We start from the raw sequence: 27,516 nt of genomic DNA on the forward strand, positions 1-27,516 counted from the left end.
CAAGGCGAGAACTTCCGTCTCCTGATATGTCTGTCCTTGGTCATCCCTGTGTCACACTAGAAGCCTCAACTGGCTTGAAGATTTCCACCTTGGATCACACGTCTTTGCAAACGGCTGAGACCATGCTGTCTTTTTCTGGCGGAATCTAGGCTTCGTTTCTGTTTACTCTCAAAGCCTCGGGGTCACCAGGCTGCACACCCTTGCTCCCTGTGAGGACGTGTGCTCTCAGGAGCGCTGCCAGGACGGCTTCTGTGATGCTGACCCGTCCATGCAGGCCTGAGAAAAGCCCCGTGTGATCCTCATGGTGTATTTTTTAAATATCCTACTAGACTTAGCTACTAAGTCTACTTAGCTACTGTTTTACTTGGGAATTGTACAACTGTATGCAGAAATGAAATGAACCTGAACGTTTCTTGAATCATCATTAAGATTATACTAGACTTGTCAAAGTCTAGTATACTAGGAGTCATTAGCCATCGTATCAGTTAATATTTATACGGAGAAATAATTTAAATTTTTTTCACTTTATTTCCTTGCAGTTTGTCTTTTTGCACACAATAATAAATTATCATGGACATTATTCTTGGTCAAACGATGTGGATCTAACTATTTTTAAATAATTGCATGATAGTAGAGAAACCTTTTTAACATACCATGTTGTCCTTCATTAGAGAATAGCGAAAGACACAAGGCAAATTGTGAGGCTACCTTGCATTGATTGCCCTGTGAACATTCCCTTTAGTTTTATTAGTACCACTTAGTAATAGTCTAAGATTCTTTGTGGGATTTCAAGTCCTGAATTTTAGGGCCAACTGTTTCTTCTTATTTTGTTGAGAAAATACAACTTTGAAACCCAAGGAAAGTTCCAATATTCTAAGGCCCGTATTTCCCTTCTGCCTTTCATAACAACCCTATTTTCAGGATCAACACCGGGGCAATGAGTTGCCAACCTCTGAAGCTGCTTCCTCCTTCCTGATCTTTTAAGCATCATGTTCCAGGGATGTTCTGGGTCACTTCCTGCTGAGCGTCCTGACTGGACTGAGGCAGCATTGTCTTATAGCCGGGGAGGCCTGAGCTGGGACTCGGCACACCTGTGTTCTAATTTTAACACTGCCACTTACAGGGTGCAGAGGAGTAGCTGGAAGTGCTGTGGCCTAGCGGTCACTGACAGACTTACAAGACTTTGGCCAGCTCACGAACATTGCCAGCTTCAATTTCCCTGTCAGTTGAGGGGACAGACTAGCTGGTCCTTCAGTTGCAACTGCTGAAGAGGTCTCAGTTTATTTACTTTATTTGGAAACGTTACATGACGGCGGCAAGCTTGGGTGCCCCGTGTCTGTGAGACAGGGATCATTCTTGCTTGACGTCTCCTGTGATAGGATATTGGGAACAGGAGAGAGCGTAGGTGGAAAGTGTTCTGGAAAAGTTTAGTTGTTTGCTCCTGAGAATTCCACAAATGTCAGACTGTCACATCTTCCATCTCACAGGTGGACTCAAAAGTGAATGCCTTTCTCATGTCACACCAAGTTGGCCACTAAGAATAGAGCTCCCCAATTCAGTGTTTAGAGAGGGCCAGGTAAGAACAAGGCGCTTGAGAAAATTCACACAGATGCTGGCGGACTCTCCAACTTAGGTTCTCCAGGAACCCTGTAAAACAGACAACTTCTTAGGCTAGAGGGCAGAGCCCCAGGAGGAGGACATCACCGTTTGGGGTGTTCATGGAACACTTACCTCAGACCCCAGCCAGCTCCAGGGTCAGGACTGGTGGAGTCCGCCTGCAGTGAGCCATCCAGCCATGTAGGTGAGGTGCTACCTCAGGAGGCACCGCCACGCCTGCTGTGGGCTCAGGAGGGCTTGAGGGATACAGGTTGGGAAGGCCAAGGAAGGTTTTCTGGGGGAGACAGGATTGGGGCTGGGTGTAAAGCAATGGGCAGGATTTGGAGACCCCCACCCCCACCCCTCCTCAGAAGGGGGGATTTGATGGAGGAGAAATCTCCAGGTGAGTACCGGAAAGGAGGCCAACGAGGCTGAGCCGAGTTCAGGCAGAGGAGACCGCAGAGGGGGAGAGGTAGCCAACTTGATGAGTCAGGACCCTTGCGTGGTAAAAACCCGACCCTCAAGTGGCCAAAATAAGACAGGAGTGTTGATGGGCTTGGAGCGTCGTGGGTCCTGAGGGTACCAACCTCTGGCTCCCTGGACCCAAGCGCCTCCAGGAGGGCTCCACGTGCGAGTACCTTCTTACCTGCGAGTCCCTGCCCGCTAGAGGTGCCAGGCGATGGGCACACATAGCGCCCACATCCCACCACAAGGATCCCGTCGTTCCCGCTTCCCCGCAGAAAATTCCAAAACAGGGCTCCGACCCGCCTGTTTGGGGCCTGGTCGGACCGGCCCGAATGGGCCCTTTCCTGAGCTAAGCCCCGCGGCTAGCCCAGGTTCCCTGGCGGGGAGCGAGCAGGCACGAAGGCTCGGGGCCGGAGGTGTGGGCAAAGGGTCTGCCTCACCCAGGTCAGGGGCGCCAGGCAACACCTAACGACGTCTCGTCTCTCTCCCCCCCGTTCCCCGCCCCCTGGAGCAGAGGGGATCGTGATCAAGACCGAGGAGCAGGAGGAGGAGGAGGAAGACGAGGAGGACGATGAGCTGCCGCAGCACCTGCAGTCCCTCGGGCAGCTGTCCGGGAGGTACGAGACCGGCCTGTACCCGACGCCGCTGCCGGGGGAGCTGTCCCCCGAGGGCGAAGAGAGCCCCCCGCCGCTGCAGCTGGGGAACCCGGCAGTGAAGCGGCTGGCGCCCCCGTCGCACGGCGAGCGGCACCCGGGCGAGAACCGGGGCTCGGGCAGCCAGCAGCAGCGGAACCGGCGCGGCGAGCGGCCCTTCACGTGCATGGAGTGCGGGAAGAGCTTCCGGCTGAAGATCAACCTCATCATCCACCAGCGCAACCACATCAAGGAGGGCCCGTACGAGTGCGCCGAGTGCGAGGTCAGCTTCCGCCACAAGCAGCAGCTCACGCTGCACCAGCGCATCCACCGCGTCCGCGGCGGCTACGCGTCACCCGAGCGTGGCCCTGGCTTCACCCCCAAGCACGCGCTCAAGCCGCGCCCCAAGTCGCCCAGCTCTGGTGGTGGCAGCGGCGGTGGCCCCAAACCCTACAAGTGCCCCGAGTGTGACAGCAGCTTCAGCCACAAGTCCAGCCTCACTAAGCACCAGATCACGCACACGGGCGAGCGGCCCTACACGTGCCCCGAGTGCAAGAAGAGCTTCCGCCTGCACATCAGCCTGGTCATCCACCAGCGCGTGCACGCGGGCAAGCACGAGGTCTCCTTCATCTGCAGCCTGTGCGGCAAGAGCTTCAGCCGCCCCTCACACCTGCTGCGCCACCAGCGGACTCACACGGGCGAGCGGCCCTTCAAGTGCCCCGAGTGCGAGAAGAGCTTCAGCGAGAAGTCCAAGCTCACCAACCACTGCCGCGTGCACTCGCGTGAGCGGCCGCACGCCTGCCCCGAGTGCGGCAAGAGCTTCATCCGCAAGCACCACCTGCTGGAGCACCGGCGCATCCACACGGGCGAACGGCCCTACCACTGCGCCGAGTGCGGCAAGCGCTTCACGCAGAAGCACCACCTGCTGGAGCACCAGCGCGCGCACACGGGCGAGCGGCCCTACCCCTGCACGCACTGCGCCAAGTGCTTCCGCTACAAGCAGTCGCTCAAGTACCACCTGCGGACCCACACGGGCGAGTGAGCGCGGCCCGGCCCACCGCCCGGCCCAAGCCCAGCGGGCGGGCACGGGGCACCCCAGCCCCTTTGTCGTGAGCCCTCCCCCACCCCCTCTCCCTTCGTCCCTCCTCCCCCCCGTCCACCCCGACACAGGGTGGCCGCATCTCCCCCGGGAGACCCCAGTGGCGGGGGTGGCTAGCGCGGACCTGGGGAACCCCCTTTGGGCTGTTCATTTCCTTGACAATAAAATGGATGAAACCAATCAGCACGGGGGGCGTGATTTGGCCGCCGGCCACTCGGAGGGGCGGGGCGGGGCCACTTAGTTGGGGATAGAACTTTATAATGACATTTTGGATACTGTGGTTCTATTTGATAATAATAGAGTAATTTTTAAAAGACGAGCGTTTCCTGTTTGCCGTTTTTGTTTGGTCGTGAAAGGGGAGGGGTTGAGGAGGTGGCCGAGGGGCATGTGCCCAGTGTCAGTGGCCAGGTTCCGTGGAGTCCTTTTCTGTGCCGCTTCCTCGTATTGGGTGGCCCAGGGGGCACGGAGAGGCAGGCCTGACACGTGAATGAGCCGACCGGAGGGTGGAGCCCCCAGCGCACACCATCCCTGCCCGGGCGTCAGAGGACAGTGGGGCTTAGGTGGGAGGCAGGGAGAGGGGACAGGTTTGGACGAGGCTGGAAGACCGACAGCAGAAGCTGGACGCTACCCTCAGGACCAGGCAGCCCTCCTGCCTGGCTGGAAACGCAGCCGGTGGAGGTGTGGCTGTGGCCCAGGACTGAGGAGGGGTGTGGGTAAGGGAAGGGGTGCAGAGGCACCTGGTGCCAATTTGGGAAAACCACAAAAGGCACCAGTCAGAACACTTCCCATGTGTATGTTGCATCCAAGTTGCTCTCCTTGGACTTGTTAAAGGCGCCAGTGTACCCTCATTGCGCTAGGTATTGATTCCAGTCGTCCTCCAGTGGGGCTCAGAAAGAAAACTTCGGGCAGGTTACTGGCCCACAGAGCGGTCTACTCTCGCTCCGCTCCTGAGTTTGGCAGGGTTCAGGCCATTTGAAGGGACAGTTCATGGAGGCGAGCAGAGTGCCCGGCTCAGCGGTGGGACCTGGGGAAGCCAGACTTCTGAAGGCGGAGAGCCTGAGAGCCAACAGTTGCTGAAGGTCGAGGACCGAGTCTTGAGTCTCTAAGCGGAGAGCAGAGGATGAGATATTCTTTCAGGGAATTCAGAAAGGGGAAGGAAAAGGTTGGCTTTGAAGGGGCCATGTGCATGTGCGCTCAGTTGTGTCCGACTCCGACTCCATGGACTGCAGCCTACCAGGCTCCTGTCTGTGGAATTCTCTCAGCCAGAATACTGGAAGGGGTTGCTATTTCCTACTCCAGGGGATCTTCCCGACCCAGAGATCAAACCCACATCTCTTGTGTCTCCTGCATTGGCAGGCAGGTTCTTTACCACTGGGGGTCATCAACACCCTCCTTTATAAAGATGCATGAAGTAAGGCATGAGAGAGGGGACGTGACGGCCCAAGAGCGCAGACTGGAAAGGATATGATATGTTCGTTTCCACTGAAATGTTCTAAAAGGATGGAAGGACATTAGGGCCAGCGGCCAGAGGCGGGGCAGAGGCCCCTGGGCTGGCGTGAAGGGCTGGAGAGGCAGCCAGTCAGGCCCTGACCTGCAGAACTGGCTGGAGAGCAGATTCAGATCCAGGAACAAGTCGTTAGGTGTGTGTGCGGGAAACACTTAAGCGCCAAGCCCGTCATAAATGCATGGGCAATCTCGGAAGGAGACGGCCTAGACACAGCACAGTTCTGCTTGCAGAGGTGGGATCTGGGCTGGAGGCTTTCACAGATTTGAGGCAGGAGGAAGGCCTTCCAGCTGTGGGTATTCTCGATGGCTGAAGCGTGGAAAGTGGGCCCAGCTGAATCCGGGATCAGTGCCTGATGTAATCTGTGAACTGGAGAAAGGGCTTGTGGAGAGAAAACGGAGCCAGACAGGCTGGCTGGGGGTAGACAGTGTTGTGGAGGGAGTCTGGGATCTGAGACTGGAGAGTGTGGAGTTTGAACTTGATCTTGTAGGAGATGCCATTGCCGACTGCTGAACAGGAGAGAGATGGGGGCAAGTGGGTATCAGGGGGCTGCTGCGATGGGAACGGTCCGGAGTCAGACTTGACGGGGAACCGGCAGTGGTCAGAGGATGGGTCTGTGGACTATCTGCTGCTGGGGGTGAGGAGTGTGACAGAGGAAACAGGGATGTTTGACACCTTGAAGAGATGTGAGCAGAGGTGTTCTGGAGAGGTTTGGTGGAAGTTCACTGCTGCTCAAATTCTTTACAAGTCTTGGAATTTGAGACCTTGAGGGTACCTGGGCTGTTCAGACCTGATCGGGAGACCCCCCTCCCCTTCCTTGGCTCTAACCCCCTCCTCATGCTCATTCCTCCTTGCAGCCCAGCACCCTGGACTCCAGGTCACTCCTCCCTTTTCCTGACTCCTGGACACCTGTGTGATCCCCACTCTCCATCTGCCCAACAGCAGCCACAGACCAGCATCAAACAGAGGGGTCACTATAAGTATAGACGGACCCTGGAGTCGAACAGATGTGGATTTAAACATGATAGCTGTGTCACCTTGAACAAGCTAATTAACTGACCCTGTCCTCACCTGTGAACTGCGGACACTAAACCATTGTTTTGAGGCTTAATAACAATAAAGTAAATATGTAGCAAAGATGCTGACACATCCCAAGGTCTGAATGAAAGTTTGCTAATTTCAGATTAGTTTATGGCTGTGAAAGTCACTCAGTCATGTCCAACTCTTTGTGACCCCAAAGACTGTAACCTGCCAGGCTCCTCTGTCCATGGACTCCTCCAGGCCAGAATACTGGAGTGGGTAGCCGTTCCATTCTCCAGGGGATCTTCCCAACCCAGGGATTGAACCCAGGTCTCCCTCATCACAGGCCAACTCTTTAGCGTCTGAGCCACCCGGGAAGCCAATGATAGCTTAATTTTAGTAAAAGCAAAAGTTTGGGCAGGTAGTGAACTGGTGTTGTGTCCTAAAAGAATGAATCTCTGAGAAAGGCAATTTCCCCACCAGCCAGAAAATTACTTTGGTGGAAAGACGTTCAAGTTAAATCACACAGACAACTGCACTTAGTCTTGAAGTGGGAGTGGACAGGGATTTAAACTCACGTCTCAGCCACACGCCAGCACCTGCGGCGGGTAGGACCCACCTTCCTGGGTAGCAGGACCCTCGTGGCACTTCCCCAGGACCTTTAACTTATTAGAAGCCAGACTCAAATTCCTCAGTTGGCAGTTGGCATTGGTCCCCACGGGGTTGTGTGCCAAGAGAACAACTGCCATGTATTGAAGTCCTTTCACTTTTTAAGGTTTTACGTACCTTCTAAGGCCTTGTAGCTCGGATATGTACACCACATGCTCATTTTATAAGTGAAATGTTTGAGGCCCAGAGAGGTTTGGTTTGCTCAGAGTCACACAGCCATCATGTGGCAGAGCTAAGACGTGAACTCAAGCCATCTTGGCACCAAAGCCCAAGTGTTTGGCCTCATAACCAAATAACCTTTATGGTTATTGACAAGAGAGAAGTCGGAGCCCCTCTTTTCAAAATTACTCCATTTTACCATCAGATTTTAAAATTTAAGGTACAATCAGGGGAATCCGTATACCTAGCAGAATTTTGGCCTGTGCCGAACGTTTGCCAAAATCACACACGTAGCAAGAGAGTAAAAAAAAGAATCTTAGGGGCCAGAAAGGCCTTAGGGTCAGGGAGCCCCTGTCTGCAGCTGCAGAAACGGAGACGGGGAGGAGCGGGTGGTCGCTGCCCGCCGGCTGGCTCACCCAGGAGAGGGCAGTGAACGAGCCGGCCGCGGGACTGGCACTGGAGCAGGCGCTCGGCACCACGCAGACGCCGTACTTATGACACCCCTTGTGTGCAGAGCATTGTGCTGGGCTCCATGGAGAAACACAAAAGGATTAGGAGACCCTACGCTGCCTTGACAGCACTCAGAAGCTACCGCAGACTGCAGCCTGATTCTCCTTTGAGGCCTGTGCAGGCTGACGGAGACCTTTAGGCCGCTGTCAGGGGCAGGAAGGGCCACACTGCCGTCTCTCCCCTGACGCTCCTTTCAGGCAGGGTAGCTGTAACGAGCCAGGTGTCTGTGGGGACCTCTCCGGGGGCGGTGTTGTGGCGGCTCCTCAGATTAAGGGATCAAGGACGGAGGCCTCCAGGCCCTCCTGTTGCCAGGGCAACAGTGAGTCAGGCCGAGGCCTCTCCTCGGGCTTTCTGGAAAGCATTTTCAGCTGCTGAAGCCTCTTACTGTTTTCGCCCGGCATCGTGGGGACTTCTAGATGTAGATTTGCAATCAATTCTGCACTGACCACTTCTCGTTGGGTTCCTTGAAATGGGTGTTTTTAGTTAAAACACCAACTAACCCTTCTATTTCTGCTTTCTGCCAAAGGTAACTCCAGGCTAAAATAATTTTTCAAGCAAGAAAAGACAGGAAGGAAGAAAGAACGGAGACAAGGAAGGAAGGAAAGAGAGGGAAGGCAGGAGGGCAGAAGAAAAAACACTGAGTTAAATCAAGGGCTAAGATAGTAAGGGACCTACTGTGAAAACTTCCAGTCAGAAATCAGACCCTAGCCTTGAGTTTATTAGGCATTAATAGTGATTATCAGTATGATTCACTGGGTCCTACCATGTTCCCGACACTGTGCTAAGTAAATACTTTCATTTTCTCTTGGATGCATAGTCCCTCTTACAGATAAAGTTCACAGAGGTGAAGCGATTAGCCCCAGGTCAGTCATGTGGTCAGAATTTAAACGTTGAGTGGGTGCTGCTAACTGCTGTTGTAGCCCGCCTCCCAGTTTCTTCTTCGTGGAACCTCAATACAGAAGGCAAAACAGTCCTTTTTCTCGAATTGCAGCTCTGACTCTCCCGTGGACACGGCAGACAGGCCAGGCCAGCCCAGCAACCTCGGGACAGCACCAGGCCCACCAAACACGAAGACAGAGATGCTGAGCGCCAAGCCAGCCCCCCTCGTTCTGGACCAAGTTCCCCTCTTCTGTGGGGACTTTGGGAAGAGGCTTAACTGCTCAGGCAAGGGGCTCCCTTTCTGTGTGTGTTTCTATGTTGGGACCTACGAAGCCATTCGACAGTCAGAGAAGGAGTTGGGCGACGGAGATGAGCACCAGGACCATGCATCTGCTCCACAATCAAACCGAATTCCTGCCCTAACTCACTTGTTTCGGGCTTGGGCTACCTCTTGGGTCCACACCATTCCTTCCGCTACAACCGATAAATGAAACTCACTGCTTCTCTTTGTGAAATTATCAAACCAGTTCTCAAAATAACTTGAAGACGATAAGACAGGAGCATCACTATTGACCGTTCGTTATCTAGGATAAGGAAAAGCTTATTTTTTTTTTTTTTAGAGGTGCTACACGGCTTGCTGGATCTTAGTTCCCCAGCCAGGGATTGAACCCGGGCCCCCTGCAGTGGAAGCACCGAATCCTAACCACTGGACCGCCAGGAAATTCCTGAAAAGTTGAATTTTAGTGACAAAATGTGCCAATGAAAATTTCTATCCTCACTAGCAATTTTATTTAAATAATGAATAGTGGGACAACAAATTGTTTCCTTCTAGAATCACTATAGTCTAATAAGCATAAAAGCTTTTTAAGAACTACATTCAATCAATTCTTTGTTTACAGAATACACAAATACTAAAGTTACGCCCTCAAAGGACTGAAATTCACTGGATTTCAATTGAGCTAAATTCAATTAAGAAAATTAAACAGGTTATGAAGCATGACATTTGCTTTTCTTCCACTGAAGGTATGATCCAAGAACCATGGTTCCATGGCCAAATTTTCTGCACATCAAGTATACAAATTCTAAAACCTAAGATAAAAAATTGGGGTGTGTATTATCTTACATGGATTGAGTATCATCACTGAAAATCGCCTCATTGATTTTGTCCAAAAGCAAAAGCAGCAAGTTGGTTTGCAAAGCGACACCCTAAACAATTTAATAACAAATGTCCAATTAAAGTTATTACTCATTTCCCACTCTATCTTGAATTTATCAATGCCTTACCAAGCCAAAGGTTTGTGACACATTTTGAAATAAGTTTGGAAAAAAATTAAACCTCATGTCTCATAGTACTACTAAAAAAGTCGACATCCAAGTAACATCAACCTCTAGTATATTTAATTCAAAGGGTAGACATATTGAGAAGAAATAGACACATTTTTCTTGCCCAGATCTGTGCCAGCTCTTCAGAGTCTAGCAATAAGCATAAACTAAACTGCATACAAACATGCTTGGGTGTTCATTTTACCAAAAGGATTAACTTGCCTTAGCATGTTATTGTCATATAACTGAATTTCAGAATTTAATTTACAACACTTCCCCCCCCCAAATGAAAATAGCATTGTTGTTTTTTTTACTTACTGTAAAGGAAACGTCTGAGTCCCAGAGAATAAAAACTTATCTCTGAATTGAATGAGCCCGTTATTTCTCCAAGAGAAAGTATTAAGTCTCATCCGTAAACGTACCAGAAGAGGTTCATTTTATTTACCACCCAGTAGGAAGACTTGAAGCCGTCTCCGCACCTGTGAAATTAAACGGCTTGCTTGGAAGTGTTCCCTCTCTCTCTGTAAAAACTAAATCTATATTTTAGAAACTCTTTCAGAGTCAGGACACAAAATCTTCATCAAATTTGTAACGATCAGCCAAGTTTTCTGCACGTCATCTGTCTGTTTTCAAGCTTTTGGTTTTAGCCCCAGAATTCCCTGTTTAAATAAAACCATTTTCAGAAGCTAAATATGTAAAATAGTTGGAGGCAGAGGGGCTGGGGTTGGGGGCGGGGTGGGCTGCTAAACCCACCTGTTCAGCCCTCCCAGCCTTGGGGGCTGCACTGAGGGGGTCTCTGAGAAGGAAGCTGCTTTAAACCCCACCCCATGCCCCCCCCACCACAAGTTCTGTCAACCCCCTCCCTTGCTTCAGTATTTCCCAGCCTCAATCCAAACTGTGTGTTTAATGTATCCATTGACACATTCTGTGCTTACTCCTTTGATAGGGCACAGGGTTTAAGCTGATTTCTTCCTTTTAGGATACACCTACACGTCTACTGGAGAAGGAAATGGCAAGCCACTCCAGTATTCTTGCCTGGGAAATCCCATGGGCAGAGATGGCAAGCCACTCCAGTATTCTTGCCTGGGAAATCCCATGGGCAGAGAAGCCTGGCCGGCTACAGTCCATGGGGTCACAAGAGTTTTGGACGTGTCTGAGCAACTCAACAGCACCTCTCTAGTCTTTATAACTTCTACATTACCAGGCAGATGTCCGTATCAGGTTCTGCAGTGAGTCCCTATAAATCTCACCAGAGAAGTCTGGCGGGCTAACACCCACCACGAATTCCTGGAAGGCTGAAGGAAATAGCAGCACAGATGTCCAGAAAAGCCCTGTCAGAAGCTGTAAGGATCCCAGAAGTTATTTTTACAGCCATCACTTACTTCCACTGCAGAGGCAAGGGAGGATCAGGCCAAGTTGCAGCCCAAGGACCTCGAACACACAACCTGACTGCGGAGGGCAGGGGGTTGGGAGGGAGCTTTGAGGGTCTCTCTCCTCTGGGCTGTACTGGGCTCCAGGGCGTCCCATCCCTGGCATGGGCCCTGGGCAGCCTACATGTACTCGACCTTCTCAAGGGCAGGCTTCAGGTCATCCCCATGCTGGCTCCAGCATCTGGTCCAAGCAAGGCACTCTACTGTTAAATTAACCAGGGAATAAGACACAGGTGAAAATGTGCAGGAAAGAAACAAGTAAAATACACAAATAAAACCCAGAACTTCTGTCCAGTTGGGATGCAGATGATTTCCTCATTCAAGCTAATCCAAGCCTGTAAAAGATGGCACAGAAAATTTATCCTTCCCTCTGATATCTCAGCCCAAATATCAGGTAGAGTCCCCAGGTCACTGCCTGATCCTCTTAACCAGTCGCAGGGTGGCTTAGGGTGATGACAGAAATCCCTCTGGGCTGCCCTGCCTGTCCAAGGAAGGTCACCCAGCGACCCGATAAGGAGTCCAAGGGCAGGCAGGCAGCAGAGCTGGACTGCAGGGGCACGGAGGAGTGCCATCTCCCTGGCATTCAGGGAGGCCTCCCCCCTTTCCGGGGCTGGCTAAGCTGTTAGACTGTCACTCCTGTGTTTGCACAGGACAGCAGCGATTCCAGGGGCAACACGTAACATGCACACACACACTGGGACCCCCTGTGTAGAGTCCTCTCCCAATCCCAGGCCCCCAGCCCCTTGAAGACTTCCCTGGGGACCCTCCAAGCCCGCCTGGGCTCCCTGGGGGTACAGCCGCACCTGTCCTCAGCCTCTCTCTCCGGCCTCCCAGGTCCATCAATCTGGGCCCCGAGAGTCAGCCCCTGTGAAATGGGAACAGCGTCTGTCTCCCCAGGGCTCTGTGAGCGACGCCGCAGGATGATGGAGCCAGGCCTTAATTTTAATCTATATATTTTTAAGTTACAGATTGGATTTTTATAGCTTTATATAGTTATGTTCTAAATAAATGTGTATTATTTTGTAAACCTAATTTCTAGGGACCTGCATTTTTCAGATTCCTCAGTCGACCCGACCCCTCCCCGCTCACCAGCCGGCCCGAACTCCCTGAGCGCGCGCAGGCCACCGCCAGGCCCTGGGCCTCGCTGGGGCGCGGGCGCCACGTGGGACGGCGGCCGGCGCGTGCTGCCCCCTGCCGGCCAGAGCCCGGAGCCCGGAGGCCGCCGCGCCGCACCTGGCCGCCCGCGGCCGCTCTAGGAACGCGGGGGCCTCTCGGTGGTGGCGCGGGGCCGCCGTCGCGCGCCCAGGAAGAGGTTGTGCCGGGAGCCCGGGGTCCACTGCGCGGGATCTTCTCGTAGGCGCGCCCGGCCTCCCCTACCGAGCTGGCGGCCCCCCCTACCGAGCTGGCGGCCCCCCCTACCGAGCTGGCGGCCCCCCCTACCGAGCTGGCGGCCCCCCCTACCGAGCTGGCGGCCCCCCCTACCGAGCTGGCGGCCCCCCCTACCGAGCTGGCGGCCCCCCCTACCGAGCTGGCGGCCCCCACTACCGAGCTGGCGGCCCCCCCTACCGAGCTGGCGGCCCGGCGCCGTCCTGGCGCGCCCGGGGACCAGCCCTCTGGGGCCGAAGCCGCTCTGGTTTTCTTGTGTTTCTGCCCCCCGCCCCCGCCACGCTCCGGCCGGCCCCCGAGCGTCGCGGGGCGCGTTCTTTGCGCAGATCCGGGTGCTAGGAGCCCGCGGGTGCGGAGGGGAGGCCTCGGCTCTGAGGAGAGCGGCGCGCCGAGACGTGCCCCACCCCGAGGGCTCCAAGCCGCTCCGAGGAGAAGCGCGGAAAGGAAATCCCCGCGAGTCGCGGGGAACGAAGGAGGAAGGGGTGGCCCCCGCAATGGACCCGGGAATTAGAGACGCGGACCCTGTCCCGCACTGCGCTCTGTTTCGCCCACTTTTCTCCGACTCGAGTCGGTTAAGCTAGTGGCAGATGTATTTACACCAGGCGGAGGCGGACCTAGAGAAGCTGACGATGGGCCCCGACTGGTTATTTGTTTGCTTCTTGATGTATTTTCCAATATGTGTAGTTATTTCCAAGAGTTGGCATTGCCCTGTCAAAGGGTATTGGCTTTTTTTTTTTTTTAAAGGCTTTTGATGTTTGTTACCAAACCGTTCTCCAGGAGGGACACCGGCTCAGCTTCTTGTGGGGTGGAGGGAAGGTTAGGTAGGGTACCGGCTGGCCAAGCTGGGAAACCGGGAAGGTGGTCCCTTGGGCAGGATGGGGGTTGAGAATCACCCGGCATTTAAAGGCCACATGTGATGACCAGGTCAGGCAGTGTCTTGGAGACCGTGCCCTGGGTCATACTGAGGGGCGGACTCTAAGTAGATGTCGGCGCTTCTGGAACACTGGGCAGCCAGAGGGAGCCTTTACAAGTGCAGGTCCTCTCTTGGCTCTGTGAGTGAAATCCAAAATTCCATCAGGACCCTGCCTGCCTCTCGAGCCCTAGGCTGGGAATCGTATTAGTTCCCTAGGGCTATGTAACAAAGTACCAGAAACTGAGTGGCTTCACACGACAGAAATTTATTGGCTAAAAAAGTCCCAAATCAAGGTTAGGTGGTAGGACGGTTGGTTCTTCCTGGAGGCTCTGAGGGAGACTGTTCCACGCCTCAGTCCTCCCTTCACTGCGAGCAACCCCACGTGTCCCCAGGCCTGTGGACACATCACTCCTGCGTCTGTCCTCACCCGGCGTTCTCATGTGTCTCTAGTTCTGTGTCTCTTTTTTTTTTGTATAAGGACAATCGTCATGTTAGATAAAGGACTCACCCGGATCCTGTACGACTTCATCCTACTTAACTATCTGCAAGGACCCTACTGCCAAGGAGTGCCACATCCCAGGTTCCTGAAAGGACAAGGGTTTGAGGGGACACTGCCCAACCCACAAGAGCCCGTCCCCTCTCCCCGCACTCCAGCGTCCTGCCTTCTCTCCATTCCCCTGGCTCAGCCCCAACCCCCTCGCCCATCCTGGACCACTGGTGTCCACCTCATGTCCCCTCCTGCAGGGTGTTCTGGAGATGTCACTGCCTCGGGGAAGCTCTCTCCAGCTGCACAGACGAGGGTCGCCCTGTTCTTTTTTTCGGGCTCCCGGCACTCATCACGAGGACATCTGAGGAAGTGCATGAGTCACAGCGTGTCGCTCTCCCATGGGCCTGCTCCTCTGGAAAGTCGCCCCCGTGACAGCAGGAGCCAGGCCGCCTGGGTGAACACGAACAAACCGAAACGCGTGGCCATAGGCGCTTACAGACTGAGCTGGGGAGTCTGTCTCAATCGGACAGACCCTGTGTTGGGCCCACTGAAGAGCCCATCAGGAAGGTCTCCAAAGCAGTGGCCCCTGGACCCAAAGGGAAACAGACCTGCAGTCAGTGCAGGCTCCACTCCTACCCCGTCAAAACTTACAAGACTTCTGTAGGCTGCCCCTACCCCATCTCAGTGCCCTCTGCTCGTATCTCTGTCTTGTCCCTTTATACTGTTTACATTCCTCCATCCATCCTGCCAAGCCAGCTCCCTCTTAGGGCCTTGGTGGTCTCTACCCACAGCCCAGAGTGCTCTGCATCCAAATTTCTACACTCTGGCTTCTTACCATTCAGACTTCAGCTCCAATCATCACTTCCTGATGACCCCATCTCACTACCGCCCCACCCTGTCATCTTCCATCACATCCACCTGCTTTATTTTCCTACGACACTTTCAGTATCCGAAATGATTTTGTTCATTTGTTTGTTTTCCTGTTTGTCATTCTAACCTCTCGGGATATAAGCTCTATGAAGTCCTTGTTTGCCTGTTCGCTGCTGAACCCTCAGTGCCAGACTAGAACCCAGAACACCGTGGGTGCTTCCCAAGTGTTTGTTGAATGACTAAATGACAGTTAACCCCTCCAGTATCTGTTTTTCAGTCTACAAAATGGGTATAATCTGAGCTACTTCATAGGAAATAATAATTGTACCTACCTCAAAGGGAGGATTGGAAGAGGTACGTGCAGTACCGCCAAAGTAGTAAACACTCAACATATTGGAGCCTTTATCAATATTTTAGATTGACATCCAGCCTAACATGGAGGGGGACCATAGGGCAGATGTGTCGGTAACTATTTCAGATCCCTGGGGGTGATTACAGAGGCTGATTCAACCCTCCTGTTCCTTCAGTTACCCAACCTTTACTACAAAAGGATGGAAGAAGTATAGTAACAGCCCAGAACTTGGACCAAGAGGTCTTGAAATTGAGTGTCTTGGAAATTTTCTGAGACTGTGTCCTCATCTGCAAAATGGACATAATTATTCCTTATCAAAGCTTACATGGGTTATATGTAAATTATAATGCATATTTCCCAAATTAGTATCCAGATTTTTTGTCTTAAAGCAATTATTGATTAATTATATCATAGCAAATGGTATTGCTTGCAATTACTAGAAGGGAATACGCTTAAATTTGTTTTTTTTTTTCCTGATTTTGAAAGTAATACATTATATTGCAGAAAATTTGGAGGATGTAGAAAGTATGAAGACGAAAGTTTTAAAATCAGCCATAATCCCCCCTGCTTTTAGTCCTTATCTTTATGCCCCGGAATGAACGATGCAAATGTAAATGCATCGGCAAGAGGAACAGTGACGCCAGCAGGTCCATGGACTTGGGCATCCCAGCAGGTAGGTTCACTTCCCGAAAAGCCGTGGAAAGTACCTGCGTGATGGAGTCTCAGGAATGACTAGGCGGGAGAAGAGGTCAGGAGGAGGGACTGGTCTTTTGAGGCTGTGGCCTGAGAAGGGCATTTGAGTATAGATTAAGAGGCCTGATTCAGATTCAGAAATATTTGCACGTCCTTAAAAACAATTTTTTTTTTACATTTCTAGGTAGTTTATGAAAATAAAACATTACTGAAAATATTTTTACATTTGAGATAATGCTCTCTGTCATTTAAACACAATCCCCTGGCTTTAAAAATATCAGTGACCTTGTCATTCATTCAACTGAGCTGTTCCCTTCTTCCCTGCATTGGGGTTTTTTAAACCTCCCTTGGAGATTCTAATGGTGCTTCCCAGGTGGCTGGTGGTAAAGAATCCACCTGCCAATGCAGGAGATGCAAGAGTCACAGGTTCGACACCTGGGTCAGGAAGATCCCCTTGCATAGGAAATGGCAACTTACTCCAGTGTTCTTGCCTGGAAAATTCCATGTACAAAAGAGCCTGGCAGACTACAGTCCATGGCATAGAAAAGAGTTGGACATGACTGAGTGACTGAGCATGTGCACACACACCCACAGATTCTAATATGGTGAGGACTGAGAAACGACAGCATGTAATTTATGCATTGTTGTGAACTATATGAAATTTAAATAGCTCGTGGGATCTTAGTTCCCCAACTAGGGAGTGAACCGGTGCCCCCTGCAGTGTGAAGTCCTCACCACTGGACTGCCAGGGAAGTCCCAATAGTTTTTGATCATGGAGATATAGCATACCTCACTTAACTATCTCTTTAGTATTGGGCATAGCAGTTTCTATTTTGTTTGCTTAAATATTTTAAATAACACAGGGTCTTATATATCCTTGAGCCAACGTTTGTTCACATTTCAGGTTTTTCTAAGGATGGATTCCAACAAAGGAAATTACTACCAAGTCAAAGGGAATTAATTATTTTAACTAATCTCTGGTTTGACACTGCCCTTCCCCTCAAGAAAGATTGTGTACCAATTTACAGTCCCAATGTATACTACTATGATAATATTATTTTAATTTTTTCCTCATTTGATAGGTGGTAAATGTTATATTTTAATTTGCATTTCTTTGGTCTGAGATCTACCCTGATTCACTGAAAGGAAGCCCAGGTGGCACAGTGGTAAAGAAACTGCCTGCAGTGCAGCAGACTTACAGGACACTTCCACAAGTCACAAGTTCAATCCCTCAGTCAGGAAGATCCCTTGGAGTAGGAGATGGCAATCTGCTCTAGTATTATTGCCTGGAAAACTTCCATGGACAGAAGAGCCTGGCAGGCTACAGCCCATGGAGTCCCAAAGAGTCAGACGCAACTGAGTATGCACCATCAATGCATTGATGGCCTAAGTGGGCCCTTTACACGTTAATTTATTTGCAATAGTTTGTGGTAAATTACAAAAATATTTTCCCAACTTGCCATTAATCTCCCAGTTTTGTTCATATTCTTAAACTCTTCATGTTTATGTAGCCAAAACTACTGATATTTTCTGTTGGAATTTCTTCCATACCCTCCCTGCTGTTCAGACATTAGTTAGGTATTCAGTTATATTCTCTTCTCCTATATGTTTGGTTTTGTTATACACAATGCTTTAATCCTCTTGGGCTGTGTTTTGATGTACAAAAAGAAGGTGCGTTGCTACTTTAATTATTTTTTCCCAAATAGCTAATTAAACTCTCCCAGTTTCATTTATGTAAATAACCTTTCCTTTCCCGTCTGAATTCACGACTGCTCTAACTCTGGGCAGTAAAGCACGGGGTTAAGTGTGTGGGCTCCAGCGCCAGGCGGCCTGAGTTTGCATCCGGCTGAGTAATCACGTCTCCTTGGACAGCTTACTGCACATCCCTGCGCCTTTGGTTCCTCCGCTCTGCCGCCGGGGTACTGATCACAGCTCTGCGTCAGAGGGTTGTTGTGACACAGCTCAGGCACTTGTGACGATCTTTCATCACGTTTGTAATGTTTTCCCGGGTCCGGGTGTCAGGTGTTCCGTCCTTCTGCTGTTTTAGATGTTCTAACAATTACAACGGAGAAGGCAGTGGCACCCCACTCCAGTACCCTTGCCTGGAAAATCCCATGGACGGAGGAGCCTGGTAGGCTGCAGTCCATGGGGTCGTTAAGAGTCGGACACGACTGAGCGACTTCACTTTCACTTTTCACTTTCCTGCATTGGAGAAGGAAATGGCAACCCACTCCAGTGTTCTTGCCTGGAGAATCCCAGGGACGGGGGAGCCTTGTGGGCTGCCGTCTATGGGGTCGCACAGAGTCGGACACGACTGAAGCGACTTAGCAGCAGCAGCAGCAGCAACAATTACAATGGAAATGTCCTCCCGTATCGCTCCTGTTATACTCACAATTTTCTTAGCTTCCTATTTCATTTTTGGAAATAAATGGTCTGCCTTGTATATATTAGGCCTGGTCTTCCGATTACTTCTCAAGGAATGAGTTTGAAAGAAGGGCACTGCTTGATTGGGCTGGAGGAAGGAGGAATAGTCGAGGTCTGGCGGTTAGGAGAGCAGAGCCCTGAGGGGCTTGGAGGGCGGTGGGAAGAGGAAGGATAGGCAGTGAAGAAGAGGAGACGGAGGACGAGACCGTAGGGCAAAGGGCAGATAGAGCAGGACGAACAAGGCGGGCCGGGCTCGGACCCGAGTTTGGCAGTGTGGGAGAGTTCCGAGCCACCTGCGTTTTCTCCTGGTAACCCGAGAGTGCCTCAACCTCTGCACTTCCGGGTCAGAGGGCCTCAACCTCTGCACTTCCGGGTGTGGGCTGAAGACCGTGACCAAATCAATCTTCCCACCAACCTGAAGAGGAAGACCGGTTGGGTTTCAGAGCAGGAGGACCAGTCTGGAATGACCATGGGTGTTGGAGCCCATGGCAGGGGCTGTGGAGTTTGGCAGGGTCCAGATGTAGCTACAGCAGCATAAAGGTGTGAGTTGAGAGTGTCATATAACATTAGGGGGTATAGCTCAGGGGTAGAGCATTTGACTGCAGATCAAGAGGTCCCCGGTTCAAATCCGGGTGCCCCCTTCTTATGTTCCATTTTGGAGTTTGGCATAGTCGACCTTCCTTGCGTCCCTGTAACTCTCCCTGTAGTTCAAGCAACCCCTGCACCCTGAAAACAACACTCACCGACTCTTTCCCATCAGAAGAGAGATTCCTTCCTGTCTTTGCACTGTCGTTTCATCCCCACAGGAGACCCACAAGATCAGGATTTGGGGATGACCGGCAATCCAATCCTTTCAGCCCACCAGCCAGGTTGGTTTTCCCAAGGCCAAGGTCTCCACCAGTGCTCCCTCCAGAAACGGAATGCAAGCTACATATCTGAATTTACATTCACTAGTAGCCACCTTAAATATTTAAAGTAAAAAAGGGAAGATGGGTGAAGGGGGGTCAAAAGGTACAGAATTACATAAATAAGTCTTGGGGTGCAATGTACAGCATGGTGACTATAGTCACTATATTAACAATATTTTATTGTATATTTGAAAGTTGCTAAGAGAGTAGATCTTGAAAGTTCTCATAACAAGGGGGGAAGTGTAACTATGTGAGGTGCCTGATGTTAACTAGACTTATTGTGGTGATCATTTGTCAATATATACATGTATCAAATCATGTTGTACACCTTTGATATTACATTGTATATCAATTATATCTCATTAAAACTGGGAAATGTTTTCATAAAAATAAAGTAAAACGACATCAGCAAAACGAATCTCCTATTGTGGAGGGGGCATGCTCTGCAGCTTGTGGGATCTTCGTTCCCCAATCAGGGAGCAAACCCCCGCACTCTGAAAGTGCCAAGTCCTAACCACTGGGCCACCAAGGAATGCCCCAACCCTCCACATTTTAAAATCCAGTATATCCAAAACATACTCATTTCAGCATATAACCAATATAAAACTTTATAAATGAGGTAAATCTTTGAAATCTGGCTGCAGTGTCCTCTTAAGGCACCTGCTTATCTGGACCAGCCACCTGTGGACTGGGGACACTCTGCAGCACGGGAAACCTCACTGGCTTCTTGCCGTTTTCAAGGAAATGGGGAGCCAGGTGCTGGTCAGGGTCCCAGGAGGCTCCTCTTGCTCCCCAGGGTGTGATGGATGGAAAGAGCCCCAGGGAGGAGCCATTGCCCCACCTTCCTCATTATCACAAGGGAAGTTAGCCAGGAGCAGGGAGGGCTGCTCCCCACAGGACAGATGTAAGACTGGAATCCAAGGTGGCTCTGGGGAGACATAGGAGACCCATAGGTTTCCAGGTCCCTGGACAGCCTCTTTCAATTGTCTTTTTTCTGCAGACCAAGTATGTGTAATGAAAATACTTCTGATTCAGGTGCTGGAGTAACCGGTAAGCTCAGAGCAAAGTAGGCTAATTGAAAAGTATTCTCAGAGACTTCCCTGGTAGTCCCATGGTTAAGATGCTATGCTCCCAATGCCTGGGTCACAGGTTCAATCCTTGGTTGGGGACTCACAACCAGACGTGCTACATGGTGTATAGCCAAAACACCAAAGAAAAATTTTAAAAATATTAAGAAGCACTTTTAAAAGTACCCAGTTGCAATTTTCTTATATTGCAGTATATAAACATTTTAGCCACATAATTTCACAGGTCTTTCTTGTCTTTTTGCTTCCCTTCAAAGTCCATTTCTTTAATTTTTTAAATTAATGGCCACATCATGTGGCATGTGGGATCTTATTTCCCAAACCAGGGATTGAAACTTTGTCCCCTGCATTGGGAGCACAGAGAGTCTTAACCACTGAACAGCCAGGCAAGTCCCTCAAAGTACATTTCTTCTACAAAAATATTTGTTAGACAAAGCTCTTGAGATGAGTATGATTCTCCTGAATATTTCACCAAATTTAGATGTTGTAAAGTCCCAAGCTTTGAAAATTTCATTCCCTTCAGGTACAGAATGTAAATTTATTCAATTGAAACGAAGAACTTCAGCCAAAGATTCTTTTGAGACTTTGTAAGCACAATTTTAGAAATTCAGAACTAACTCTTGCACACCATGTGAACTTTCATTGTTTAATGTGCTCAGTTTCTCTCTTGCTTTTGCAAGACGTCTCAGTGTCTTTCTGTTTGCAAATTTTATTTTCATTTATTGCAACTCTCTAAAGGTTTCAAAAGCTGAAGTTCTGGGGCACACCATTTGTTGAAAACTTTGATTAAGGATTTCCAACAGGTCTGTGAAAGTGTAGTGTGTTAGTCGTTCAGTCATGTCTGACTCTTTTCGACCCCATGGACTGTAGCCCACCAGGCTCCTCTGTCCATGGGATTCTCCAGACAAGAATACTAGAGTGGGTGGCCATTCCCTTCTCCAGGGGATCTTCCTGACCCAGGAATCGAACCTGGGTCTCCTGCATTACAGGCAGATTCTTTACCATCTGAGCCACCAGTGGAGGTTTGTGCAAAACAGAATTCTGGGTGCATATTTTTACAAAAAAAAAAAAAGGTTTAATACCAATACCATTGCAGAACACTTGGGTTAATTTCACAAAGCAGTTCTTCAAAGGCTCAAACATTTCTAAAATCTTAGTGCTACTGGGGACAGATGTGTCTAAGACAGTGACTATACTGGTAGACCTACAATACAGGTCTGTTCAGTAACTATTTGTACTTTCTTACACACACTGCTAGGTTTCTCAGGCGGCACTAATGGTAAAGAACCCACCTGCCGATGTAGGAGACATAAGAGCTTCAGGTTTGAGTTTGATCCCTGAGATAGGAAGATCCCGTGGAGGAGGAAATGGCAACCCACTCCAGTATCTTCGCCTGGAGAATCCCATGGACAGAGGAGCCTATTGGACTACAGTTCATGGGGTCGCAAAGAGTCAGACACCACTGAAGCGACTTACCACGCACACCCACATGCAGCCATCATGAAATCTTTTCTTGTATTAAATCAGCCGTGTCACAAAAACAATTTAGTTTTTTAAAAACTTAAAAACAATTCAGCTTTTATATAAATTGGTCGAATATCACAGCCTGTTTAGATACACTTGTGAATTATGTGTGCACCACCGTGCCCACAACATTTCTGCTTCATTTGTTTAGAACTTACTGACAGCATCCCTGCTAAGAACATTGTTTACATTAAAATCTTGGGCTTCAAAACTTGCGTTCTTGTATTATTATAGCAAAAACAAAGTTCTATCTTCTATTGAATTCACTCCCCGCTCCCTTTTTTTTGCTTTTTCCTGATGGACCAGGGATTGAACCTGGGCCCCCAGCATTGGTGGGGGGCAGAGTCTTAACCACTGGGCCACCAGGGAAGTCCTACTGAACTCTTAAATGGAGTTTATAACAGCCTTGACAATGTCAGGTATTTCACCTTGGACAAAATGAACTTCCAAAGCTTCATTTTGATTCCATGAACTGGATGCTGAGACAACAGACCCAAAAGCAGGACCGTCCCCAGAGACAGACTTAAGTGGCCCCGTCTAACCAGACTGATGTAGTTCCTCAGCTTATCAGCTCGTGTTCCCTGGGATGTGGGTGCTCCTCAGAAGGGCTCCTCTCGCTGGCTGGTGGAGAGGTTGGAAGAGGGGTGGGATTCATGAAAGAGAGGAGGCTTGACAAGATTCTGGAGCAGAAGTCAAAACCTCTGGGCCTGGTCCTGACTCTGTGGGCAGCCTGGATGTGCCCAGGCATGAAGGGGACCGCAGACTAGTGCTTCTCAGTGGTTTGAGTTCCCCTACGATTCTTTCAAAGTTTCTATTCACATTTTAATAACAGTCTTAACTGTCTTGATATAGGTACACGGTGGCTGGTTTGCAGGGCCATTTTATAATCAGAGCCCAGTGTGATGCATGTACTCAAGTTTCTAATCATGTTGTCATGTGCTCAGTCACTCAGTCGTGACTCTTTGTGACCCCATGGCCTGTAGCCCCCAGGCTCCTCTGTTCACGAGAGTCTCCAGGAAAGAATACCGGAGTGGGTTGCCATGCCCTGTCACCATGCCTCACTGTAACACTGATAACCAAAGATCAGAGGCCGACTTTGAAAGCAGCTCTTGTGCCCCTTCCCTCTTTGCCCATTTCTGTCCCCCTCTAACTTTTTTTTTTAAGAATTGTTTATTTTTTTGCCCACAGCATGCAGAATCTTGGTTCCTGACCAGGAATTGAACCTATGTCCCCTGCAGTGGGCATGTGATTCTTAACCACTGGACCACGAGGGAAATCCCTGACTGCTTAACCTTGAAAAAACCTCCTCGTCGGAATGAGATCACTAGGCAGTTGAACCTAGCTCCTGACTTGTGCTCTCCATGCCTTGCCTAACCTGTTGATTCTTTTCCTAGATTAAAAGAAGAATTAAAAGATGACTAGTCCTCTACCCCCACAACCCCCTTAGCAATCCTGCAGGCAGATCAGACTGGCAGGATAACACCTGGAGAGAGAGTTACACACAACGGAGCACCTCCTGCCTCCTGCCTCCTGCCTCCACGATTCACTGAGATTCTTTCCGCTTTTTTCCCCTTTACAAACTGTCAGGGATGAGCAGACAGTTCGGAGCCGGTCTCGGGACATGAGTCCACCCTCTCATGAATCCACCAGACTTCCAGCTTTTCTGATTAAAACATATTTCCTTTCTACTGACACTTGCCTCTCGATAATTGGCTTTTGAGCAGTGAGCAGCCACCCCTGAGTTTGGTAACAGCTTTAGCCTATGAGAAATGAGCCTTGAGAGTCAGAGGGCGTGTTAATAGAGGCAGTTAGCAGAGGAGCTGGGGGACCCCTGCGTCTCTGGGCGTGAGCAGCTTCACAAGCACATTGCAAAGAGCCTCTTCTAGCAAAATGATTTCATCTGCTATTCAAATTGCTGTTAACTTGAATGTTCCTGGGTTTGTGATTTTGTTTGTATTGATCTTCTAAAATTGTTTTGTCTTAAAAGTGTATAAAACTGTGAGTGTGAAGCATTTATATCTAGCTGTGTATACACATGTATGTACAGATACAAGCAGTACCATAAATGAAAATTAAGCTAACCCTGGGGTACTAAGAGAAAATGTTCCCTTTCAAAGGTGCACATGCAACAAGAAACCAGTAAAATGGTTATGTGGTGGCTGGAAGACTGGGATGGAATGGAGTCTTGAGTTTTGTCTGGATGCTATTTTGTACGTTTTATTTTTAATTTATTATTGTTATTTGGCTGTGTGGCATGCAGGATCTTAGTTCCCCATCTAGGGATCAAACCTGTGCCCTCTGTAGTGGAAGCATGGAGTCTTACCCACTGGACTGCCAGGGAAGCTCCTATTTCATACATTTTCAATCCTGTGCCATGTGAAAGTGTTACTTGTAAAAAAGTTAATTCATTCAGAAATTTAGGAAACTTCAAGCAATCTGACTTCCAGAAGCTCCAGGTGGGTCGTCTCAAGGCACTGGTTAGGTCTGTTCCCTAAAACTCCGTTATAAAATGGGGAGCATTTGCTGGGTTCACAGGGCAGGGAGGCGGCTTGGCCCTGAAGCACCAAGGCCCTGAAATTCACCCTCCAGGGCAGCTGAGCTGAGGCAGGACATAGTGGTGGTCCTTTACCTCTTAATTCTGTTACTTAGAAAAAGTGAGACATACTCAGGTGTGTCCGACTGTTTGCAACCCCATGGACTATACAGTCCCTGGAATTCTCCAGGCCAGAATAATGGACTGGGTAGCCTTTCCCTTCTCCAGGGGATCTTCCCAACCCAGGGATCGAACCCAGGTTTCCCACATTGCGGGCGGATTCTTTACCAACTGAGCTTAAGCTTTGTGATTTGGGGGTGTGTGTGTAGTTGCTTCATTCATGTCCCACTCTTCGTGACCCTATGGACTGTAGCCCGCCAGGCTCCTCTGTCCATGGGACTCTCCAGACAAGTTGCTTCAATTCTTTGTGTCATTGTTACCTATAAAGAGGGTGGTGGTGGAGATAGCACTCACTACCACAATAATTTTTAAAACTATATATGGTAAAAAAGTAAAAAATTACATACAGTGTATAAAAATTTAGAACAGTTTATCTAGCACATTATAAATGCTCAATAAACATCAGGTCTTAAAATTATTAAGTGGTGTCACAGGTGTCTCACCAAAGTGAGAAGTTGTGAGGAGAGAGGTTAACTTCCTCAGTAGGGGGTATAGCTCAGGGGTAGAGCATTTGACTGCAGATCAAGAGGTCCCTGGTTCAAATCCGGGTGCCCCCTATAATTGTCCCAAATTTCCCTTTGCTGGACCTTGTGTAACCAGCAAGGCTGAGGGTATGGAAGCTTTCCTTCATTATTGCCTGGAATTATCCACCGCCCCTAGCCCCAGCCTCCCACCCTTCATCCTTACTTGGGACTATATTCCCCATAGCACTGGGGGCTGGTTTGAGTCCTAGAAAGAGAAATGTTCCCAGGTAAGCAATACCATGATTTACACAAAATTAAATTAGATGAGAAAAGCAAGATGCAATAGCATAGGACTGTTATGCTGCCATTTGTGTTTATAAATACAGCCAAGGAGACACTGTGCATTCCTTACTGACGTGCAGACTATCTGGAAGAGAACATAAAAAAATCTTAACACAGGTTCCCCGGGGATGCTTGTAGAGAGTCTTGTTAGATGAGAGAGGGAGAATTTTCACTGCGTACTTTTTTCTTCATTTTAATCTTTAAATGTATTCTTAAGATTTTTTTTTTTTTCAGTTTCACGTTCTCAGCAAAATTGAGAGGAATGTACAGAGATTTCCCACATATCCCCTGCCCCTACATAGGGATAACCTCTCGCATTATCAACATCCCCCACCAGAACAGGACATTTGTTACAGGGGACGAACATACGGTGACACATCATAGTCAGCAAGTCCACCGTGTTCACTCCTGGTGTCGTACATTCTATGGGTTTGGACAAACGTATCCATCATTATGGGCTTCCCAGGTGGCACAGTGGTGCCCAATGCAGGCGATTCAAGAGATGCGGGTTCGATCCCTGGGTTGAGAAGAGCTCCTGGAGAAGGAAACGGCAGCCCACTCCAGTATTCTTGCCTGGAGAATCCCATGGACAGAGGAGCCTGGGGGCTACAGTCTATGGGGTCTCAAAGAGTCAGACAGGCCTGAGCACTCTGAGAACACACACACATGCCTCATTACAGTATAATGCAGAGTGTTTTCACTGCCCTGAAAATCCTCTGTGCTCTACCTGTATATCTCCCTCTATCCCCTCAAATCCCTGGCAACCGCTGATCTTTTTACTGTCTCCATAGTTTTGCCTTTTCCTGAATGTTGTACAGTATTACTGTGGCCTTTCAGATGGACTTCCTTTACTCAGTAATATGCATGAAAGTTCCCTCCAGGTCTTTCCTAGGCTTGAGAACTCATTTCTTTTAGTATTGAATGCTGTTCCATTGTCCTATGTACCATGGTTCATCTATCCATTCGATACGGACTCTTTAACTACTGAAGGACTTTTGGTTGCTTCCAGCTGCATACGTTTTCATATCTTTTGAACATTGTAGCATATGAATTCTGTGAGTTCATATTTATCTTTTTAAGATAACAATTTAATATTTTAAAATAATCAAATTAAATGAGGTCTCACCCACTAAGACTTGTGGGAATCCAGCATGGGTACTTTGAACATCCTTCCCCTTTCTGATGCATTTTGCCAGAATCCAGAGTCTGTGCAGAGGTCCACTCCGAGACCAGGCATGCTCATTTTGAGGCAAGCAGCACCTCCAGGGCCACATCCCCTCAGAGCCGAGCCCAGAACCTTTGCAGGGCCCTTCCTGGTTCTGCAGGAATTCTTCCTAAAGACTCTGTGTGCTGTTAGAAGTCAGCCTCCTCCAATGGTGCCTTCCCATCTTGGGAGGCTCCAACCAGCCTTCTCCAGTGAGTCCCATCTCCCTGCACCGTGCATCAAGCTTTTGAGCCTTTCCACCTTGCACACAAATCATTCTCCACGACTGGACTTGATTTCTATTTAAAGTCTTCTCTTTGGGATTTCCCCTGTGGTCCAGTGGTTAAGACTCTACTCTTCCAATGCAGGGGCAGGGGGTTCAATCCCTGGTGGGGAGACTAAGATCCCATATGTGGCATGGCTAAAAAAATGTAAGAAAAAAATCTTTTTTGGTAAAAGGATTTAAAGGCTTTTCCAGGGCAGCCCACCCAGTCTGGCAATTTCATTTGGTCTGCTCACACACGAACACACACACACATAGGTTCACACTCACAATAAAACAAGGGAATGCTCAAAGACTCCTGGAGCCCTCTGTCAAATCTGGAGACGGGGAAGGCGTCAATTCAGTATCCTGAAAGCTCCTAAAGGGAAGAATCAAGCATTTGTTCTACCTCTTCTATGTGAACTATATTCCAACAGAACTAACAAGTTAAAAAAAAAAAAAGTCTTCTTTATAAAAGAATTTAAGCTAATAAAGGTAGAGGATTGGAATAGAACCACTCATGACTCCTAAGGAGGCAATGGTCATAAGCCAGCATCCCCAAAGCCTACCAAAATGATGAGATGAATGTTTGATGGGGGAATT

At 49.4% G+C, this 27,516-nt stretch overlaps 1 protein-coding gene, 2 long non-coding RNA genes and 2 other non-coding genes across 8 annotated transcripts in view; 4 read left to right on the top strand and 1 right to left on the bottom strand.

Moving 5' to 3' along the window:
- ZNF777 (zinc finger protein 777) overlaps positions 1–4,108 on the top strand; it is a 35,084-nt gene extending 30,976 nt beyond the window's left edge. For all 4 annotated transcript variants that reach the window (XM_086394972.1, XM_086394970.1, XM_086394969.1 and 1 more), the window contains one exon: positions 2,576–4,108. In XM_086394972.1, the coding sequence (XP_086251098.1) occupies positions 2,576–3,735 (1,160 nt within the window). In that variant the 3' untranslated portion in view covers positions 3,736–4,108. The remainder of the gene's footprint in view (positions 1–2,575) is intronic.
- On the bottom strand, positions 509–12,366 carry LOC147373506 (uncharacterized). The gene is made up of 2 exons (XR_015161951.1): positions 10,175–12,366; positions 509–1,891 (listed from the first exon to the last, which is right to left on the bottom strand). It is a non-coding gene; the product is annotated as an uncharacterized LOC147373506 (long non-coding RNA).
- LOC147373507 (uncharacterized) lies at positions 5,677–6,433 on the top strand. The gene is made up of 2 exons (XR_015161954.1): positions 5,677–5,830; positions 6,154–6,433. It is a non-coding gene; the product is annotated as an uncharacterized LOC147373507 (long non-coding RNA).
- Positions 12,367–18,980: 6,614 nt separating the features above from the next.
- On the top strand, positions 18,981–19,052 carry TRNAC-GCA (transfer RNA cysteine (anticodon GCA)). Its single transcript has one exon. It is a non-coding gene; the product is annotated as a tRNA-Cys (tRNA).
- A 6,074-nt stretch (positions 19,053–25,126) lies between these two features.
- TRNAC-GCA (transfer RNA cysteine (anticodon GCA)) lies at positions 25,127–25,198 on the top strand. The gene has a single exon. It is a non-coding gene; the product is annotated as a tRNA-Cys (tRNA).
- The last annotated feature ends 2,318 nt before the right edge of the window (positions 25,199–27,516 follow it).

The sequence above is a fragment of the Bos grunniens genome, chromosome 4, assembly GCF_055505025.1.
Source record: "Bos grunniens cultivar Pamir isolate PY7600 chromosome 4, Bosgru_T2T1.0, whole genome shotgun sequence".
NCBI lineage: Eukaryota > Metazoa > Chordata > Mammalia > Artiodactyla > Bovidae > Bos > Bos grunniens.